General features: G+C 19.7%; 3 protein-coding genes across 9 annotated transcripts in view; 1 reads left to right on the forward strand and 2 right to left on the reverse strand.

Moving 5' to 3' along the window:
- LOC122507390 (5'-AMP-activated protein kinase catalytic subunit alpha-2-like) lies at nucleotides 1-13,106 on the reverse strand. 4 transcript variants are annotated; one of them, XM_043620065.1, is made up of 10 exons: nucleotides 12,984-13,106; nucleotides 12,138-12,253; nucleotides 11,912-12,053; nucleotides 9,364-9,602; nucleotides 8,974-9,180; nucleotides 5,674-5,779; nucleotides 5,272-5,606; nucleotides 4,937-5,100; nucleotides 722-887; nucleotides 1-619 (listed from the first exon to the last, which is right to left on the reverse strand). In XM_043620065.1, exons 2-10 carry the CDS (start codon nucleotides 12,238-12,240, stop codon nucleotides 528-530), a joined length of 1,554 nt encoding a protein of 517 aa, XP_043476000.1. In that variant the 5' UTR covers nucleotides 12,241-12,253; nucleotides 12,984-13,106; the 3' UTR covers nucleotides 1-527. The 4 variants fall into 4 exon arrangements, with proteins under 4 accessions (XP_043476000.1, XP_043475999.1, XP_043476001.1 ...); XM_043620064.1 differs by lacking the exon at nucleotides 12,984-13,106 and adding an exon at nucleotides 12,838-12,968; XM_043620066.1 differs by lacking the exon at nucleotides 12,984-13,106 and adding an exon at nucleotides 12,695-12,831 and having other exon boundaries at nucleotides 4,937-5,082.
- LOC122507392 (congested-like trachea protein) overlaps nucleotides 12,858-22,161 on the forward strand; it is a 33,414-nt gene continuing 24,110 nt past the window's right edge. The window contains exon 1 of one of the 4 annotated variants that reach the window (XM_043620073.1): nucleotides 12,858-12,876. The gene's annotated coding sequence lies outside the window, so the exon portion shown is untranslated. Of the gene's footprint in view, nucleotides 12,877-12,907; nucleotides 13,054-22,161 lie in introns of those variants that run through there. The other 3 variants (XM_043620068.1, XM_043620072.1, XM_043620070.1) reach the window with 3 other exon arrangements.
- Nucleotides 16,210-20,724, reverse strand: LOC122507391 (protein PFC0760c-like). The gene is made up of 3 exons (XM_043620067.1): nucleotides 20,475-20,724; nucleotides 19,237-20,075; nucleotides 16,210-16,617 (listed from the first exon to the last, which is right to left on the reverse strand). The coding sequence occupies exons 1-3, from the start codon at nucleotides 20,506-20,508 to the stop codon at nucleotides 16,264-16,266; spliced, it is 1,227 nt and encodes a 408-aa protein (XP_043476002.1). The 5' UTR covers nucleotides 20,509-20,724; the 3' UTR covers nucleotides 16,210-16,263.

The following is a 22,161-nucleotide window of genomic DNA, read 5'->3' on the forward strand; positions in this document are numbered from 1 at the left end:
GAATTTCTGCAATTATTTGTATTTTCTCTAAAATTCTCCAAATTATATCGTACAATTTACGAACTTTTCGTCATTTTTCAATCAAATTGCGGACTTTACGGTTCTTTTTTAAAAAAAGATTGACTTTTACGAACTTCAAGCAAATTTTCGGAGCTTGACGAGATTTGCGGACCTAGTTCGAGCCCTGAGTACTGTAAAAAATTAAATTTAATTAGAATTCATAATAAAATTCTGAATTTTGGTGTCTTTTTTGTTTGTTTTATGTTCTTATAATAAGTTAAAATTCAATATTTAAATATTGCTATCAATTTGTTAATATACAATTTTTCAAAATAATTAAAAACAGAAATGAAAGGTCACGATAAATTCTGATTCAAATGAGAATATTGTGTAAGATTAAGCCTATAAAAACCTATGTACATGAAATAAGATGACTACTGACTCGTAAAATACTTTTTTTTTAAATTTTCTGTTCATTATTATTTTGCTTAACCGACACCCCTTTTACCTAGTTTGTAGTTTGACTTTTATCGAGCCAGTTGAGTAATTAAAGCAGCACACATTTCAAAAAACTCCATTGTGTGGTGACCAGTCGCTTGTGGAGGGGGAAGAGTAGGATCTAAAATAAAAAGAAGATAAATAAATATAATAAAATATAAATTATTATGAAATAAAAAAAAAGAAATGAGTTTAAAAATTTTGATTGACGATTTAATTTCACCTAAAATCATCATGTCTTCGCTTTCTTCGCTCGAAAGTGATTTAAAATCTAAAAGATAACTTTTGTAATCTACTTGGTACAATTGAAGAGACATTTTACTGTATCTGTCTGCGACTTGATTCTTTTGTCGGACTCGAACACTGTATGCGTTGATAATCTTCCACTCCTGTGATTGAATAATGCAATAAGATTATTATTAGTGTTAAAGAATTGAAAGTTCACAAAAATCATCAAAATTTACTCTATTTACAATATTTAGAATTTGAGAATTTCTTTTTAAGAATTATTTAGTGTTTAAATCAGACTTCGCACTCATTAATTAATTACAAAAAAGCTTTGAAACTTAAGAGAAGTAGTAAAAAAGTAGCTATCGAAAAATTAAAATTAACGACTAAAAATACTCGTTTCAGTCGAAAAATCGAAAAATCCAAGAAAAAAAAGTTCAAAATAAATAATGAAACATGTGAAAAAGCCACGTTTTTACATTTTAAGCTATAAAATCGGAATTTAAAATGTTAATGTTAAAATCGAAGGATTTTATTTATTTACATAAATAATAAAATTTTACACAAAAAAATAAGTCCAAAGTGAAACTATTTTTTTTTTTTACTTTTTTGGATTTCATTTACTTTCGATTTTTTGGTTTGGACTTTTTGCCTTGGACTTCTTGTCCGGATACCAATTTTATTATATATTTCCATAATTTTCAAAAAGAATATTTACTTTTTCCCTCATCCTGGAAATAACTTCAATTCTAAATTTTTACAAATTTTTAGTTACAATTTTTGAAAAAATGTTTAAAATTTAAAAAATAAAATTCTTTAAAGTGTAAAATTTATTTCAATGGCAACATTTACAATTGTTTCAATTTTTTAAAATTATTTACAGATACTCAACTATTTTTAAACAATTTTAATTACCATTTTTCAAAATCCTAAATTTTTCAGAATTTCTAAATTAAATTATTTAAAATTTAAATAATTTTTAGTAAATAAATATTTAAATAATTTTTAATTTGGTATTTATTTGTACACAGGAATAAAAATTTCAAAATAATTTCACTGTAAATCCTTCTGAAACTTAAATATTTCAAAAAATTACAAACTATAATTATTCCAAAATTAAATTTATTTTTTAGAATCTTTAAGGAAAATTATTAAAAACTTTAATAATTCTTTAGAATTATAATAAATTAATAATTTTTTGATATTTAAATAATATTAATCTTGAATTTATTTTGTTTGCCTCATAAACTTTAAAACTACAACGAATTTCAATACAAAAACCTCTAAATTCTTTCTATTTCTGACAATAATTGAACTTTACAGAATTGAAATTGAAAAAGAAATTATAAAAAAGTGAATTTCGAAAATATTTTAGTTGACATTCTTCGTCAAATAATTGAATTTTTAAGTAGCTTTCTCAAAAATTATTAAAAATAATTGACTTAGAGAAGAATTGTAGTTAAAACTTCCAAAAGAAGACAAGTATTTTTTTTAAAAATGAATAAAATTCTACACAAATATTTAATTATTTTTATAAATAACACAAATTTTACAGGAATTAAATTATTAACAAATTTTCTAATTTTCTTCGCAATAATTCCATTATTTTCATAAATAATACAAATTTTTACAGAGATTCAATTGTTTTTATAAATAATAAAGTTCTTTTTAAGGAATTCAATTCTTAAATAATAAAAACTCATCACAAAATTTCAACCATTTTTAATACAATAATTAATCTAATTCATCGAAAAATGTAATTATTCTTAAAAAATTGTTTAAATTGTTTAAAAATTCATCAAAAGAATTCAATTACTCAAAAATTTGTTAATAAAATTCTTTGCGAGAATTAAATTTTAAGAAACATTCAATTATTCAGTAAATTATTTATTTTTGTATTTAGATAATTGAATTTTCGTAAAATTTCCTAAACAATTTTTTCTAATTTAATTACATATTCTAACAAAAATTTTGGATAATAATTGAATATTAAAAGTATTAATACATAAATGTTTAGAAATAATTGAATTTTGAAAAGGTTTCAAATTTTTGAAAATCTAAATTTTAATTAAAAATTCTATAAAACTAATTTTTTTGAAAAATTTTAATTATAATTCTTCTAAAATCAATTGAATTTTTTTAATACTTATTTAATTATTACAAATAATGGACTTATAGAAGAATTTTAGTTAAAAATACTGAAAAAATTTAATTTTGTGAGAAGTTACAAATGATTGCAGAAATTCAATTATTATTTTCAAAAATTTTTCGAAATTTAATTATTTACAAAATCTTCTATTTTAAATTTTAATAAAATTAACTAAAAGAATTCAATTATTTAAAAAAAAATTTTCATAAAACTCTTCGGAAGCATTCAATTATTTCCATAAAAAGCACAATTTTAACTGGATATCAATGACATAATTGAAATACAATTTTTATGAAATTTAAAAAAATATTCAATTATTTAGCAAATGTTTTATAAAAATCTTGTCAAGAATTCAAATATTTTCACAAATAATAAAATTTTTCGATAATTTTAAGGAAATTTTTGCGCAAGAATTTTATTTATATATTATAAGAATTTTAATATTTATAAATAAAATTGAATTGTTTTGAAGGATTTATTAAAATTTTAGAAAATAATTGAATTCTTTTGAAATACTTTATAACGAAAATTGAATTTTTATTGAAATTGTTTTGAATATAATTGAATTTTTGCAAAGAATTTTACTATTTATAAATATAATTGAATTGTTTCGAAGAATTTATTAAAATTTTAGAAAATAATTAAATTCTTTTGAAATTTTTTATAACAAATTATAAGAAAAATATTGAATTCTTTCGTGAAATTTTCTTGAAAATAATTGAATTTTTGCAAAGGATTTTACTATTTATAAATATAATTGAATTCTTTCAAATGATTTATTAAAATTTTTAATAATACTGGAATTTTTTCGAAAAATATAAAAAATTAAAAAAATTGAATTCTTTCATGAAATTTTTTTAAAATTGTATTCAAAATAATTGAATTTTTGCAAAGATTAAAACACAATTTTTATAAAATTCTTCGCAAGAACTCAATTATTTTCAAAAATTTTAATAAAATTCTTGTCAAAATGTGAATTAATTTTTGAAAATTATCTTAAATTCATTGATTTTCAATATTTACTATTTCAGTAAAATTTTCTTTAAAAGAAGAGAATTAATAAATATTTAATAACAATTTTACATAATAATAAAACTCATCGGAGAATTTCAATTATTTTTAATTCAATTTTATTGAAATTCGTTAAAAGAATTCAATTAATTAAAAATTTGTTGATAAAATTCTTTATGAGAATTAAATTTTAAGAAACATTCAGTTACCTTTTTAATAAATAATTTTTTTTGTATTAAAATTATTAAATTCTCGTAGAAATTTTTAATAAATATTGATTTAAAAATGAATTTCAGTTAAAATTTTATAATTAAATATTGAAAGCATAATAGCGTCAATTTTTAGAAATAATTGAATTTTTAAAAGGTTTCAAATTAAAATGTTTGACTAATAATTCTGTAACTAATAATTCTGTAGAATTAGTTTTTTTGAAAAAGTTTCATTGAATTTTTTAAAAAAATTAGTTAAATTAATATAATTATTTTAAAGAATTTCAAAATTGTCAAAATTTTACATAAAATTGAATTGTAAACAAATGGATTTAAAAAATTCTCAAATAACTTTTTCAAACATTATTAAAAATACTTGATTTTCAGAAGAATTTTAGTTAAAATATCTAGAAAATAATAATTGAATTGAAATGATGAAAATTATTTTGAAGAAATTACAGTAACAGTATTCTTATAATATAAAATAATGATTTTATCACTCGGTCTTCATGTTTTATGTATTTTATGGTAATGAAAAAATTTAATTTATAGTTTTAAGTAAAATTTTCTCTTATGTGACTCGGACGGTTATTTGAAGAAAATAAATATTAACTTTCTTATTTCAACTATTAGTGGATTTAAACTAGTGCGAATTCCCCAAAAATGAAAAAAGTAGCTTTTAGTGCCACAAATCTGAGAAAGTACCAAACTAGTGTTTAATCGTAAAAACGTAGTAAATCGTATGTTTTAAAAAATGAGTGCGAAGTCTGAGGTACTTAAATATTTTGAAAAAATTATTAAATAGGTACAAAAAAAAGTAAAAAGAAAAGAGTAGACTTACAAAGTTAAGAGCCTTCATCGCTCGGTACACTTCGTTCATAATGTCATGAGGTTTAGATTGAGACCTGATTCCTAAATGCCATTTCGCTCTCTTGACGGGAGTGTTCCTGTTTCCCGGAACTTGAGCCGTAGCACTGCCTAAAGAACCTTGACGATCGCGGAAAGCTTAGATGAAAATAAATATATTTTGCACAGAAATTTAAGAATTTAAAAATTATTATCAACTTCATGAAAATTCTACAGGAAAAAAATAAAAATTAATGGAATTCAGGTTTCGAAAAAAAAATTTGTTTAATTTCAAATAGAAGGGAAATTTCTTTTTTTTTCAACACTTACGAGCAATTCTCTCAGGATGAGGCCGCAAGGGACTGTTGTTGGACTCACTGGGACTGAAGGCAACAGGCGGAGGACTTGAGGCAACGTAGAAATCTTTCAATTCGGCTTTTGCAGCTTCATCCGCAATTCTCTTATTATCAATGATAAGATGATAGGCGATTGCCAGTTGATCGTGAGGATCACAGCTAAGCAATGCAGAGTGCACTTCTGATTCTTGGACGTTGAACTTCTCACAAACCTCGTTAACGGCATCAATATCTATCACAGACGAATCTTGCTCGACGGGCGAAGGGAATAAATAGGTTGGCAAATCTTTTTGGAACCATTCATGTTTCCTGAAAGAGAATTAATTGTTTTTATTTACTTCATCAACTGTCTAGAATTTTATCTCATTAAACTTACTTGATGTCCTCGATTGTTGCTCGTTTCATTGGATCCACTTGCAACATATGGCAAAGAAGACTCACGACGGTTTTGTTCAAATATTCTGGTATGGGAAAAATACCGGCTGAAATTTCAAGACAAAAAATACGGTCATTTTTTCCTCTGATAAAAATATGTCTTATTTTTGCTTCATAAATATCTCGAATACTATAAGAACTAAAACAATTAATTTTTCCTGCTTTTCTTAATTTTTCAATTTCTCCGAAACTAATTAATATTTTTTAACCTTTTTGGATTCATTTTCAGGATTGCCATAATTTAATTTTGTTTTTCCCTGATTTCCAAATAAAATTTTGACTTTTTTACCTGACCCTAAAGAATATTCTGATTCACTCTAAAAATTATTAGATACTCAAAAAAATGTCCCATTACATTTATTTACGAATTTCTTCAATTGTAAAATTATTCGAAAACATCAATAACTTCTTTTTTAAATAAATATTTATTAATTATTATTATTCTATAGAATAAAGATTTTCGAAAAATTTCAAATTCAAACCATTTAAAATTCAACAAACTTATAAAAATAATTATTATACCTACATATTATAAAATTCGTTGCAAGAATTCAATTTTTTTCATAAATAATAATATTCTTCATAGAATTGCAATTATTTAAAAAAAATGTAATAAAAATTCGTTGCAAGAATTCAATTGCTTTCCTAAATAATAAAGTTCTTCACAGGTATTCAATTATTTTTCATAAAATTTTAAGTAAATTCTTCCAAAAATGTAATTATTTCAAAAATTTTATTAAAATTCTTCAAAAGAAATCAATTATCAACTATTTCTAATAATTTTTTGCAAAAGTTCCATGAGAATTTTCAAATCCATTTGTTTCAAATTCAATTTTACGAAATTTCGATTATTCAGAAATTCTCCAATTAAATATATATTGGAAAATAAAAACTTGAAATAATTTTTAAAAATATTTAAACTTTTTCAAAAAAATTAATAATTCTACAAAATTGTTACTTAAAAGTATGAAAAATTGAGATTTTTAAAGATTTAATTTTAAACCGTTTCAAAATTCATATATTTCTAAAAATTCACTCTATAATGCTTTTCATATTAAATTATATTATCTAAAATTTTAACTGAATTAATTATTAAATCAATTTTTATTTGAAAATTCTACGAAAATTCAATTATATAAATGCAAAAATAAAAAATTTATTGAATAATTAAATGTTTCTTAAAATTAAATTTTCATAAAGAATTTTATCAATAAATTTTTAAATAATTGAATTTTTTTTAACGAATTTTGATAAAATTTTTAAAAAATAATTTTATTTTTTGAGGAATTTGGTTGAAATTTTTATTAAAAATAATTGAAATTGTGCAATGAGTTTTATTGTTTATGAAAATAATTGAATCTCTGTAAAAAAATTTATTATTTATGAAATTAATTGGATTATTGTGAAGAACTTTATAAAAGAATATACGTAAATCATTAAATTCCGACTGTAAAATTTTTATTGTTTATAAAAATAATTAAATATTTGTAATAAATTTTGTTAAATTTTTTATTTAATAATTGTCTTCTAAATCTTATTAAAATAGTAAATATAGAAAATCATTGAATTGAAGAAAATTTTCGAAAATAATTCAAATTTTGCCAAGAATTTTATTAAAAGTTTTAAAAATTATTCAATTCCGAAGAAGAATTTTATTATTAATGAAAATAATAAAAATTTTGACAAAAATTTTAACATAATTGAATTTTTCGGAAGAATTTTATTACTTTTGAAAATAATTGAATTTCTGCAATCATTTGTAACTTCTCCAAAGTTTAATTTTTTTGTGTTTTTAACTAAAATTCTTCTATAAATCCATTGTTTTTAATAATTAAATGAGTATTAAAAAACTCAACTGACTTCAAAAGAATTATAAATTTATAATTATAAATTATTAATTATAATTTATTATTATTATTAATTATTAATTATAATTATAAATTATTAAAATTTTCCAAAAAAATTAGTTTTACAGAATTTTTATTAAAAAGTATGAAAAATTCAGATTTTCAAAGATTTTAATTTGCAACCTTTTAAAAATTCAATTATTTCTAAAAATTGACGCTATTATGCTTTCAATATTCAATTAGAAAATTTTAATTAGAAAATTTAATTAAATTAGAAAAATGTTTGTTAGAAAATTCTACAAAAATTCAATTATCTAAATACATAATAAATTTATCTAAATTCTCATAAAAAATTTTATCAAAAAATTTTAAAAAATGTTGAACATAATTGAATTTCTGCAATCATTTGTAACTTCTCCAAAATTCTATTTTTTTTTGTGTTTATAACTAAAATTCTTCTATAAATCCAATATTTTCAATAATTAATTAAATATATATTAAAAAATTTAACGAATTTCAGAAAAATTTGAGTGATTAACATTTTTCAAAAATCTCAGTTGTTTAAAATTTCTAATTAAATCCATTCAAAAATTAAAATTCTATAAAATTTAAAATTAATCCTTTTGAAGTTAATCTATTTCTGAAAATTGTGAACGAAAGTCTCTTAAAATTCAATTAATTTTGAAATATTGAATTAAGATTATTCATTAAATAATTTCTAAGTAATAATTTTATGATATTTCTTTAGGAATTAAGTTATTTAAAAAGAAATTATTGTCAGAAACAGAAAAAATTGAAGGTTTTAGATTAGAATTCGTGGTAATTTCATAGTTTAGGAGGCTAACAAAAAAGACACAAAAATTAAGAATTTTCTTTTGAATTCTAAAAATTTAATTTTTTGCATTACTTTTAATAAAAATTCCTGACTTCCCTGACCTGTGAAAACACTGATTTTAATCTTTATTGAATGTAGAATTCAGTTTATTAATCAGTATTTTGGTAAAAATTTTTCTTTACCAGAAAAATAATTTTTTAAAATCAAATAAATACATTTTTAAACATTTTTTTTTAATTTTTACAATATAAAATTCATCTATTTTACCGAACCATTTTTGACGTCTTTAAAAAAATTGTGGAGTAAAAAATTTGAATCTTACTACTTTTGAAGCATTTAAAAAAAAAAATTGTGATTGTGCTAAAAATAGTAAAGAGAATACCACTGTTATTCAATTTTTGTTATTAAAAAAAACTTAATCTGTTTATTTTTTTAATTTCAAATCAATTATTCTTAATTAAAAGTTAAGTAGATAATTCCCTTCAAATCGGCACATTAAAATAACTAAAAATTGGAATTTCAAACTATGAAAATCGAAATAATGAAAATGGTAGCTTACACTTAATTTTTCGAAAGAGAGTAGGTACGTGTTCGTCGTCAAATGGCAATGTGCCGCACAATAGCGCGTATAAAATTACTCCACATGACCAAATGTCCACTTCAGGACCTGCATACAACTTTCCAGAAATTACTTCCGGTGCGGCGTAATTTGGAGATCCACAAGAAGTTCTCAAAAATTCCCCATCCATCATCATGTTTGACAAGCCTTTAAAAAAAAGAATATTAATTACATCTGAATTATTAAATCATTCCTAAAAATTAAAATTATATATTTTTTCATCTTGAAAAGTAGTTCAAATAAAATATTTGAAAAGTAGTTCAAATAAATTATTTGAAAAGTAGTTTAAAATAAAGCGTTTGAATTTGAAAAAACACTTGTGAAGTTTACCGAAATCTGCAATTTTAACATGTAAATTGTGATCGAGGAGAAGATTTTCAGGCTTTAAATCCCGATGCACAATCATGTGACGATGACAATAATCCACTCCAGAAATTATTTGTTGAAAAAATCTTCTCGCCTCGTATTCTTTTAGTTTGCCGTGCTTTACAATATAATCGAATAGTTCACCACCAGAAACATATTCCATTATCATAAATATATCTGTCGGTGTACTGATCACCTGATACCTGTTTTAATTTAAATTCAAAAATCCAATTGTATCTTAAAATCTTTAATTTCATACGACTTGACAATATAATTTTTTTCAAATATTTTCATCATCTTTCATATTAATAACATTTTTTTATTGCCCTACTACAGGCTTCGCATTCGATAATTAATTTTAAAAAAGAATCAAAAAGTATTTTTAAAACAGAAAAAACTAGTGGAAAGTAGCGAGCAATAGAAAAATTAAATTTAATGACTAAAAAATTTTAGTCGATTCACAAAAATTTGATTCAATATTTCCTTGACTTTTTCCTGATTTCCATAAAAAAATATTCACTTTTTTTCTTATCTTAATCTTTAAAATATAAGATTTGTTACAAATAAATTTGACAAAATTTCTAATTGGATTGAAAATTTTATTTACTCTTTTAATTTTTTTAAAGGAATTTAACTAAAAAAATTTTAATTACAATTATTCGAAAAAATAACTTTTTTCTAATTTCTAAATTAAATTATACAAAACTTGAACAATTTTTGTTGAATAAATATTTAAAAACACTTGTTTATTTTTCCACAAAGAATAAATATTTTAAATTCAATCATTTTTCTTTTTTTAATTTCCAAATAAAATTATATTCAAAACTTTCATGGAAATAATTCAATTCTTGCAACGAATTTTATTAATTTCTTTAAAATAATTGAATTCCTGTGAAGAATTTTATCATGTTTTTAAATAATTCAATTCTTTTGGGAAATTTTATCAACGTTTTTTAAATAATAGAATTTTTTGAAAAAATTCAATCACCTATATTTATAAAAAGTCAAATTCTTTGCAAAAATCCCATTACTTTTTATACAATTTTAATAAAATTGCATAAATGAATTACATTTTTTTGAAATTTTTAATATTTTTAAAAAATATTCAATTATTTTCTAAAATTTTAATAAATCCTTCAAAACTGTACTATTTTATTTATAAATATTAAAATTCTTTGCATAAATTCAATTATTTTCAAAAAAATCTGCGCTACAGAAAAAAGAATCCAATTTTTTTCTTCGTTATAAAATTTTTCAAAAGAATTCAATTATTTTCTAATATTCTAATAAATCGTTCAAAACAATTTAATTTTATTTATAAATAGTAAAGTTTTAATTAAATTTAAAAAAAAATTTTAGTGATATTTTTCGAAAAAATTTAATTATCTTCTAAAATTTTAATAAATCTTTTGAAACAATTCAATTATATTTATGAATATTAAATTTTTCGCAGAAATTCAATTACATTCCAAACAATTTCACTAAAGAATTGAATTTATTTGTTTTTAAATTTGTAATATTTTTTGAAAAAATTTCATTATTTTTTAAAACTTTAAATAAATTCATCAAAACAATTCAATTATTTGTAAAAAATTTTCTTAAAATTTTCAAAATAATTTTATTATTGCGAAAAATTATTTATTAAAATTTTTTTAAATAATTGAATTCCCGTGAAAAAATTTTAATCGTGAAAATATTTGAATTCTTGAATTGAAATGGAATTTTATAAAAAAATTTCTAAATAACTGAATATTTTAGTTTAGTTTATTTACGGTATAATACACCTTTTTTCATAATTAAATTTTCTTATATTTCATAAAAATTGTATTTATATTACTCTTCAAAGGGCCTTTGAGCCCGTATATACATTAAAATAAAAATAAAAAATAATATAAAATAAAATTTCAAATAAAAAAAAATTGAAAATCCTGTTAAAATTTTGACATTTATGAAAATAATTAAATGCTTGAAAAGAGTTATATCAAAATTTTTATAAAATTTTTTTATAAAAAAAAAAAAATTTTTTTTTTTTTTTTTTTTTTTTAGAAATTGAAATCCTGTTAAAATTTTGACATTTATGAAAATAATTAAATGCTTGAAAAGAGTTATATCAAAATTTTTATTTTTAAATAATTGAATTCTTTTGGTAAATTTTATTAAAATAGTAGATATTGAAAATAATCGAATTTCGAAAATTTTTTGAAAATAATTGAATTGTTTGAAAGAATTTTGTTAAAATTTTAATTATTTTTTAATTATTTATAAGAATTATGTTACAATTGTTGAGAATAATTTTTTATTTCATCTATTAGCGAATTTAAAGTATGTAGTGCAAATTTTCAGAAAAAGAAAAAAGTAGCTTTTAGTGTCTAAAATCTAAAAAAAGTATCCAAATAGTAGCAAATAGTAAAAAAAGTCAATAGTAAATTGTAGGTTTTAGTAGAAGAGTGCGAAGCCTACTATTACCATAAATAAATAATAATTTTGAATTTAATTAAAAATTCCAACTCACAATTTAATAATGTGCGGATGCCTAAATAATTTAAGATTTTGTATTTCTCTTCGTATTTTTCCAACGACATCTAAGCTCTTGATTTTTTGCCGATTGAGAATTTTCACTGCCACTTTGTGTTTTGTCAACACATGCTCTCCGACTAATAATGGAGAAAATTAACAAAAATAAATTTTTAGTTTCTTATAGAATTTTTCTAGTTTCAGTAAAAAAAAATTTTACTCACTTTTTACTTTGCCAAAAGTCCCAACACCAAGAGTCTGGCCTAAAGTATAATGACCAATTTTAACAATTGGCTGAGATTGACTACTTTGCATTTTGTCCGTCATTTTTTATTATTTTCTGTAAATTTGTAAAAATATTAAGAAAATTATTAAAATTATTCCAAGTGAAATTGCTTTTAATAGACTAAACAATTCGTTTTGCCGTTAAAAAATTCCTCTCAAACTCATGTTTGTGGATTAATGTATATATATGTAACTAGATTGAGAAATAGTTCATTCATTCATTCATTAAAATATGAAAAGTGTCACTTCTAGAGAAATTTAAATAAATATGATTCACAAAAAAACATATTTCTCAATAACTTTTTTTTTTTAATAAAAATTCACTTTTTTACATAACGCGGAAAATTTTATAAAAAAAACGACAGAAAAAAATTATTCCCTTCTTTAATTAAATTATGAATTCGATTTTTTTGAAAATGTTTTTCTATTTCTGATTTCGATGAAGTTGATTCGTTAAATTTTCTCTTACGATAAACGAAAAACTGTTTTTTAATACCTAAATCAACACTTCCTGAGAAAATTTTAATTACTGGCACTTTATTTACATGTTTTTTATAATCATATATACGAATTCGTCATAAACAATGAACAGATGTTCGCCACAAACATGACATTTTCTCAAGTACTAAACACCCTAACCTCAAAAAGCAAAAGAGACGAATCAATGTTTTTTCATCCGTATGTAACTTATAGAATTTTTTGACTAAAATTTATTTCGCTGGAGCACATTTAAAGATAGACAGTATCAAATGGAGAGCTAGTTTTATTTTATATTTTTATTTTACACTTAATTGTTTGTCCGGACGATCAGCTGATCAGTAACAAGCGTTAACAAGAATTGTCGTAAGGTGTTTCGTATGTTTACTTTTGTTATTCATTTTTTATTGATGCACACTAGAATGCATGAATTAAATACACGTGACACAAATTATATTTTCATTGCGGATTTTCTAGTCAATAAGTCTCCTAATAAATGAAAATAGACGATATTATTATTATTATATAATTTAATTTATAGGTTAACAATTTTACGGTTGAAATTGAAACGGTTCAAACTAAAATCTTAGGATTTCTTTTAGTATTTGTTTGCTATATATAAATAATACACATATATTATTTGCCTTTTATTTAAGTACTAGCCAAATTATGTTGGAATTGTTGTATTGCGCTGATTATTGTAAACAATTTCAAGTCATTTTAATTTAAGTAATTTTTAAAGAAATAATTATGATACAACAGAAAAATTATTTAGAATTAAATATTCAATTTATATTATTTTAAAAACTTTAAAGTATACAATAAAAAACTTTAACAAATTTTTATTCTAATTTCAAATTTGACATCAAATTTTCTAAATTCAAAATAATTGAACTTTCTTGTTGTACAAGGAAATAATCCAATTTCGCAAAAATATTGTTATTTGATACTTTCATTTTCAAATTAAAAATAATCTTCATTACGAAAATTTTAATTATCCTAAAGAATAGAAAAAGTAAAAAAAAATGATTATACATTCAACTTTTTGAACAAAGAATGTAAATAATAATTTTTTTAGAAAATTTCCACTACTACTTTAAATTCGCTAATACTAGAAATCAAAAACCTATTCTCAAAAATTATAATCAAATTCTTTAAAAAGATTTAATTATTTTCAAAAAATATTGGAAATTCAGTTATTTTCAATATCTAGTATTTTCATGAAATTTCGCAAAAGAATTCAATTATTTAAAAAAAAAAATTTTTAAATTCATCCAAAATACAATTATTTTCATAAATAATAAAAAATTTTCACAGGAATTCGCAATTAATTAAAAATTCCATTTTCAAAACAATTTCGAAAAAATCAATTACACAAAATTTTTATACAATTCTTAACAATAATTCAATTACTTTCACTAATAATATCATTTTTCATGGAAATTCAATTTTTTAAGAAACATTTTTGATAAAATTCTAAGCAAGAATTCAACTATTTTTATAAATAATAAAACTCATAAAATAATTTCAATTATTCTTAATACTATTTTAAATTAATAGAAAATTTCAATCGCATATTTTCACAAATAAAATTTTCTACAAGAATTCAATTATTTTCAAAAATAAAAAAAAAATTTCACAGAAATTCAATACATTTTAAACATTTTAATAAAATTCTTCGCAATAATTCAATTATTTTCATAAATAATAAAATTCTTCTCAGGAAATTCAATTATTTTTGAAAATTTTAATAAAATTCTTTGCAACTATTCAATTATTATTTTCAAAAATTGTAAAATTCATCGCAGGATTTCAATTATTTTTAATACAAATTTACAGAAATTTCTCAAAAAATGTTATTATTCTTAAAAGTTTAATTTCAATTCCTCAAAAAAAAATCAATTATTTAAAACAATATCTTTTTTTAAATTCTTTGAAAGAATTCAATTATTTATCAAAATATTAGAATTTTTCACAGGAATTCAATTATTTTCAAATATTTTATTAAAAATTTTTTTGAAATAATTCAGTTATTCTTTTAGTTTTTAATAAAATTTTTCCTAAGAACTCAATTATTTACATAAATAATATTCTTCAAAAGAATTCAGTTTTTCTATGTCGATAAATAACGAAATTATTCCCGAAAATTCAATTATTTTAAGGCATTTTAATAAAATTCTTTGCAAAATTTAATTATTTTCATAAATAATAATATTCATTACAAGAATTCCATTATTTTTAAAAGTAATAAATTTCTTCTTGGAAATTCAATTATTTAAAAAATTTTAATAAAATACTAAACGGACATTCAATTATTGTCGAAAATTTTAATAGAATTCTTAGTAAAATTTAATTATTTTTAAAAACTTTTTGCAATTTAATGACTTAATATCTACTATTTTCATAAAATTTCCAAACAGAATTCAATTGTTTGAAACATTTTTTGTAAAAATCTTCGTAAAAATTCAATTCTTTTCATGAATAATGAAAATTTCTCAGGAATTTAATTTTTAAAATTAGAATTTGCATAAAATTTGTCGAAAGAAATGAATTATTTAGAAATTTTAATAAAATTCTTGGCAAGAATTAAATTATTTTTATAAATATTTAAATTCTTTCGTGAATAATAAAATTCGATGCAGGAATTCAACTTTAAAAAAATTTTAGGAAGACAAATGAAGAAATTTTTTTTTCAATTTTTAAATAACATTTATTTTGCATGTTACAGTAAAATAAAATCACATATGTTTTCGTTTCTAGGACACAACTGAGAAAAACATATATATTTTTTTTAAATATTGTTATAAAATAAAAAAAACTTAGTAAATTTAAGTTCACTCGTATATTAATTTTAAATTAAATTCTTTTACTTTTCGTCCTTTGTTTTTGTTTATATATTTTATTATTGATCAATCTCAACTCATTTTTAGTTTGAATATTTCTTTGATTTCGTTATGGAAATTGACAAAAAATGTCTCAAAAAATGTAAAGTTTAAGAAAAATAAAATTTTCCATTTCTTGCAATTAAAACAATATTAATGCATTTTTTACAAAGACCTTTAAAAAAATATTGTTTAACGAAATGAAGAATTTGTATTTTTGTCGTAATTTTAACATTTTTATTTTTTGTTCAATTACATTTGATTATCGGCTTTAATTTTAATCAAGTAATATTCAAAACTAAATAATTGTTTAGATTTCTGTTTATTAATATATTATTTTTTTAACATATACTTCTTATTCTATTTTTTTTCGTTAATTTTTTAAATCTGTTTTCTTTTATTCTATTCTTTTTTAATTTTTTAATTTTATTCTCTTTGATTCAAATTCTTTTTGAAACCGTTTTACATTGAGAAAACAAATGAATTTGTAAATTTACATTCTTAATTGCATATATTTACAATTACAAAAAATTTTGGTACCGTAAATTTTTGTAAATTATAATATTCTTGCAATTTAGAGTGAAAATTGTATCAAAAACCGCATTTTTTTCTGAATTTATAAATATATTTATTTAAACCTAATTTATTAAAAATATTTTTTTATATTTTGTTTGTTTCTTTCTTTTTTTCTAGTTTGTAAAATAATTTATCTTGTATAACTTTTTTGACAGGGGAAAAAATTTAATGCTTCCTTGCAAAAGAACTTTTGGTGTCGATTAATGTAGCCTAATTTAAAATCTTTTTGACAATGATTACATTGTTTCATTTCATGAAGCATTTTTTTATGTATCTTCAATTTTTGTTTCGATACATATTTTCTATCACATTTTTCGCAAGCGAACATTGTTATCATTAACCTTTCTCTTTTTTGAATTTTTAAATCGTCATCATCATCTTTATTAATATTATTATTATTATTACTAAAAATGGAATCAACTTCTTCTTTTTTTGGGGGAAGGTTTGCCGTCAAATTACCGAAAATATTTTGGTTCACAGTTAACTGGAAAATAAAAAAAAATAGAATTTAAAAAATTTTATATTTCAATTCATTTTAATCAATTAATATACCAGTTTAATGAATTTAATTTATTCAGTCCAAAGCCTGAATTTATTAAAATAAAAAAATTAACTAATAATTAACGTAAATTCGTAAATTTTTTTCGTATTTTTTTTTTTTTAAATTTTAATTTAATTTAATTTTTAATTTTTTTTTTCGTAAATTTTTTATTTATTTCTTGGTATAAATTTTAATAAATTTATTTTACCAAATAATAAATTAATTAATCAATTAATCTGGGCTCGAACTAGGTCCGTAAATCAAATAAAGGTCCGTAAATTTTCTTGAAGTCCGTAAAAGTCCGTTTGTTTTAAAAAGGTCCGTAATTTGATTAAGAAAAGACGAAAAGTTCGTAAATTTAACGATATAATTTAGAAAATTTTTGAGAAGTTACAAATAATTGCAAAAATTTAATTATTTTCAAAAGTAATAAAATTCTTTGCAAAAATTCAATTCTATTACAAAATTTTTTTAAATTCTTATCAAAATTTCAATTATCTTTATAAATAACAAAATTCTTCTCTGAAATTCAATTATGTATTTTTAAAAATTTTAATAAAATTCTTGAAAAAATTCAATTGCTTAGAGAAATAACAAAATTCTTTAAAGGTATTCACTTTTTTTATAAATAGAAAAATTCTTTGCAAATATTCAATTGTTTTTAATACAATTTTAATAAAATGTCATGAAAGAATTTAATTTTTAAAAAATTTTTAATAACATTTTTCGAAAGAATCCAATTATTTTCTAAAATTTTAATAAATCCTTGAAAACAATTCAATTATTTTTATAAGTAGTAAAATTCTTCGTAAGAATTAAATTATTTTTCATAAATAATAAAATTCTTCCCAGGAATTCAATTATTTTCAATACAAGTATTAACAAATTATTAAAGAAACGAAAGAAATAAATTGTTTTCTAAAATCATTTAATAAAATTCAATAATTTAATTGTTTAATTTCAATTATTAAGAAATACGATTATTTTAAAGACTTGTAAGAAATTGTTTATAAAATTCAATTACTGTCACAATTTTCAATTAAAATTATTAAAAAAACTCTATTCTCTAAAAAAAATTTAAAGAAATTCTTCAAAGTAAAGTACATTATTTAAATTTTAATAAAATTCTTCCCAAACATTCAATTATTTTCATAAATAATAAAATTCTTCGAAGAAATTCAATTATTATCAAATTTTTTGAGAAAATTCTATGAATATGAATATGCAGAATATAAATAATATAAAATTTTTACAGGGATTCAATTATTTTCGTAAAATAATAAAATTAATTTTAGGAAATCAATTATTTTCATAAATAATAAAATTTTCACAAAAATTTAATTATTTTTAAACACAATTTTCATAAAAATTTTTGAAAAAAATCAATTATTCAAAATAATTTTTATAAAATTTTTTGCTAAAATTCAATTATTTAAAAAATCTTTAATAAAATTCTGCGCAAACATTTAATTATTTTCATAAAATAATAAAAATTTCACAAGGAAATCAATTATTTACAAATTTTTTATAAATTTCTTTGCAATAGTTTCATTATTTTCATAAATAATAAAATTTTTACAATGATTCAATTATTTTCAAATAATAAAACTCATTGCAAAATTTCAATTACTATATATTGTTAATAATTTTAATTAATATTCAAATAATTATTCTCAAAAATTGAATTGCATTTCGACAAAAGAATTCAATTATTATTTAAAAATTTGTTGATAAAAACCTATATGAGAATTAAATTTAAAGAAACATTCAATTATTCAATAAGTTATTAATTTTTGTAATTGAATAATTGAATTTTCGTTGAATTTTCTAATAAAAATTGATTTAAAAATGAATTTCAGTTAAAATTTTATAGATAATATTTGAATATTAATAATTGAATATTATAGGATGAATTTTTAGAAATAATTGAATTCTGAAAAGGTTTCAAATTAAAATCTTTGAATTTTAAAATTTTAACTAACAATTCTGTGAAATTAATTTTTTTCCAAATATTTAATTGAATTTTTTTTTAAATAAACGAATAATCCAAATTTTTGGTAAAATTGAATTGTAAAGTTGTAAACAAATGGATTTGAAAATTGTCAAAGAACTTTTTCGAAAATTATTAAAAATAATTCGATTTAAAGAAGAATTTTAGTTAAAAATTCTTGAAAATAATAATTGAATTGAAATGATGAAAATAATTTTGAAAAAGTACAATATTCTTATAATATAAAATAATGATTTTATCAGTCGGAGTTATTGATATCTTCATGTTTTATAGTTATGACAAAATTTAATTAATAGTTTTAAGTAAAATGTTGTCTTATTTGACTCGGACTGGTTATATTTTTGTCAGTAATTGGTCCGTAATTTTTAATTTTTGTCCGTAAAATCCGTATTTTTAAATACTTTCACTGGTTCGAGCCCTGATTAAATAGTCACTTAACTATTTAATTATTAAAAAATTTATTTGTTAAAAAAATAGAAAATATAAATAAAACAAATTAATAAATAAAAAAAAATTGTTGGAACGAAAATAATTTTTTGAAATATATTTACCGGTGTTTGACAGAAATTGGAATTTCCTTGAAGTCTGGGACTAATTGATGACGTTAAACAATTGTTTGCAATTAATATTCCACTAGATTGTTGATAATGGTGATTCATTAAATTCTCCAATGGTTGCGTTTCCATTCTCATCTGAAGAAATTGGTTTTTAACATTTTCCGTTTCTTGTTGAAGACAATTATTATTAGAAATTTCCTCAAATTGCGTTTCCATTTTATGATAATCATCAAATTCTTCGTGTTGATTATGAATTTCGTTGGTCATTTCAACAGTTTGTGTTTCCATTTCAGTTTGATGATATTCATCATTTGAAATTTGCTCCGATTGAGGAACAATTTGCTCTTGATGATCATTAAAAATTAACGTTGAATTATTTGATGCTTGACCATCATCATCATCATCATCATTATCTTCGTTTTCATCATCATCATCATCATTTTCTTCATTATCATTATCGTCATCATCACTATTGTCGTCATCAATTTCCAAATCAGTTTGAGTAAATTTTTCGTCATTTGATGATTTTTGTTGTAAATTTATAATTGCCATGCACATGTGAAATTTCCAAATTTCGGTAATTAATTTTATTCCCAATTGTTGTTCACATTTAATTTCTTTGATTTTCCTATCAAAATTTTCTCGAAAGTCTGAATTCATTGTAATTAAATCATTTTTAAGATTTATGATTTTCTTTTCAATTGCATTTTGCTGTTGAATTTGACTCACTTGCTGATTAATTGTGTTCTTCAAATTATTATTTTCTGATCTTAATTTTTCAATTTCAAGGTGTAGATGAAAATTGTTTTCGACTAAAAAATTTGCGTTTGGCGCTGGAAAAGAGGAATTTTTATTTTTTTGGGGATTTTTAGATTTTAAGTTTAAAAATTAAATTAAATTAAATTAAATTAAATTAATCAAGTTACCTAATTCAATTAATTAAATTAATAATTTTACTTTAGTTAATAATTGAATTAGAATCTTTTATTTTTCATTGTAATTTTAAAAATTAAATTAAATTTTTTCATTATAGGTAATTAATATTGCAAATTATTAATTATTTAAAAAATTTAATAAAATTTACTAAATTTATAAATATTTATTTATTTTTATGAATTTTTATAAATTTATCAATTTTATTTATATATCTATTTTTACATTTTCATATTTTTATATTTTTTTTTTCTTTCAAGATAATTTATTAAATAATAAAACATTTTTTGATTACTTACGAAAATTGCCAGGTCGTGGAAAATAATAAGTCATTTTGTCACTTTATCTTTTTTTAGTTTCAAGAAATAATTTTAATTTTTTTTTTCACACCCTCAAATTACAATTTTATTATATAAATAAAAATAGAAAGTAAAAATTTCAAAAATTTTCATCACAAAAAAAGAAAAAAAAATATATTATAAATTTAGAAAATTTCCAATAGATTCAGCGATCTTTTCTAAATCCAAGGAAACATTAAACTGATTATTATTTTTGTTTTCACAAATTTTATCAACCTTTTCAAAATATGAGGTGAAACAATAACAATAAACTTCAAAATAAATCAAATATATTTCATCAATTGTCGAATAAATTTAAAAATAATTTACTATTATCATATAGAACAGAAAGAATTCTTTTTCGTAACATCAAATTTTAATTAATTCACTGCAAAAATTGAAAATATTGTAATTATTTCGAAAAATAAAATTATTTCAATAAATTAAATATTTAAAAAAATATTTATAAATATTCAAAAGGTTAAAACTAATATTAATTTAATTTTAATTAAATTCAAATTGATAGATTGAATTGAATTAAATTGAAAAGCAAAAAAATTTGGAAAATTAAATTTACAGTTATTAACAATTAAAAGAAAATTGAATTAAGTCTGGTTTTGTTGATTACAAATTATATTAAAATAAATTTGAATAAAATTAGAAAATAGAAAAAATAAATTTACTTTACAAGAAAATTAAAAATGACAAAAAATTTAATTAAAATTTTTTAGAATAAAAAATTGAATTGAATGGAAAAATAAAAATTTATATAAAATTGAAAATTTAAATTTACAAGGTAATTAGAAAATAAAAACAAAATTATATTAAGCTCGGAATATTGTTAATTGAAAATTGAATTTAATAGAATTAGAAAAAAACATAAAATTGAAAAATTAAATTTATATTTTACAAAAAAATTAAAAAATTAAAAAATCCAATTATTTTCAACTTGCTAGTTTGGCAAATTGAATTAAATTGAATTGAAAAACAATTGAAAATTAAGAAAAAATTTAATAAAGTTCGGTTTTGTTATTTGAAAATGGAATTAGAAAAAAAATCGAAAAATTAAATTTACTTTAAAAAAAATTAAAAATGAAATAAAATTTATTAACGTTTAAGGGCATTTGAACCTTGATGACGTCACACATGCTTTGCACAATCTGTAACGTCATCAAGGTTCAAATGCCCTTAATTTCAATTTTTTTAATTTGGGTAAAAAATTGAAAAATTATATTTAGAAGCAAACTGAAAATGCAAAGAAGAAATAATTTTATTGTTTTGAAGAATTTTTTTAAATTTTCTTGAAAATAATGGAATTTTTATTAATAATTTTTACAAAAAAGTTTGAATGTATTGAATTTTATAAAAGATTTTCCTTTTAAGTTATTAAAATAATCGTGTTTATTATATTAATTGTAATTAACGATTTTCCTATTAAATTATATTTAAATTATTCATAGAAAATTAAATTCTTTTAAACAATTGTATTATACTTTTTGTAAATAATTAAATTTTTTTAATATTATTAAATTAAATATTTTTTTTAAAGAATTTCATTAAATTTCGTAAAAATGATGTAATTTTTTAAAGTAATTTTAATTGAAAATTTTGAAAATAATAGAAATTTACAAAGAATATTATTAAAAAC

This window comes from Leptopilina heterotoma, unplaced genomic scaffold (assembly GCF_015476425.1).
Source record: "Leptopilina heterotoma isolate Lh14 unplaced genomic scaffold, ASM1547642v1 Lhet_47, whole genome shotgun sequence".
Classification (NCBI taxonomy): domain Eukaryota; kingdom Metazoa; phylum Arthropoda; class Insecta; order Hymenoptera; family Figitidae; genus Leptopilina; species Leptopilina heterotoma.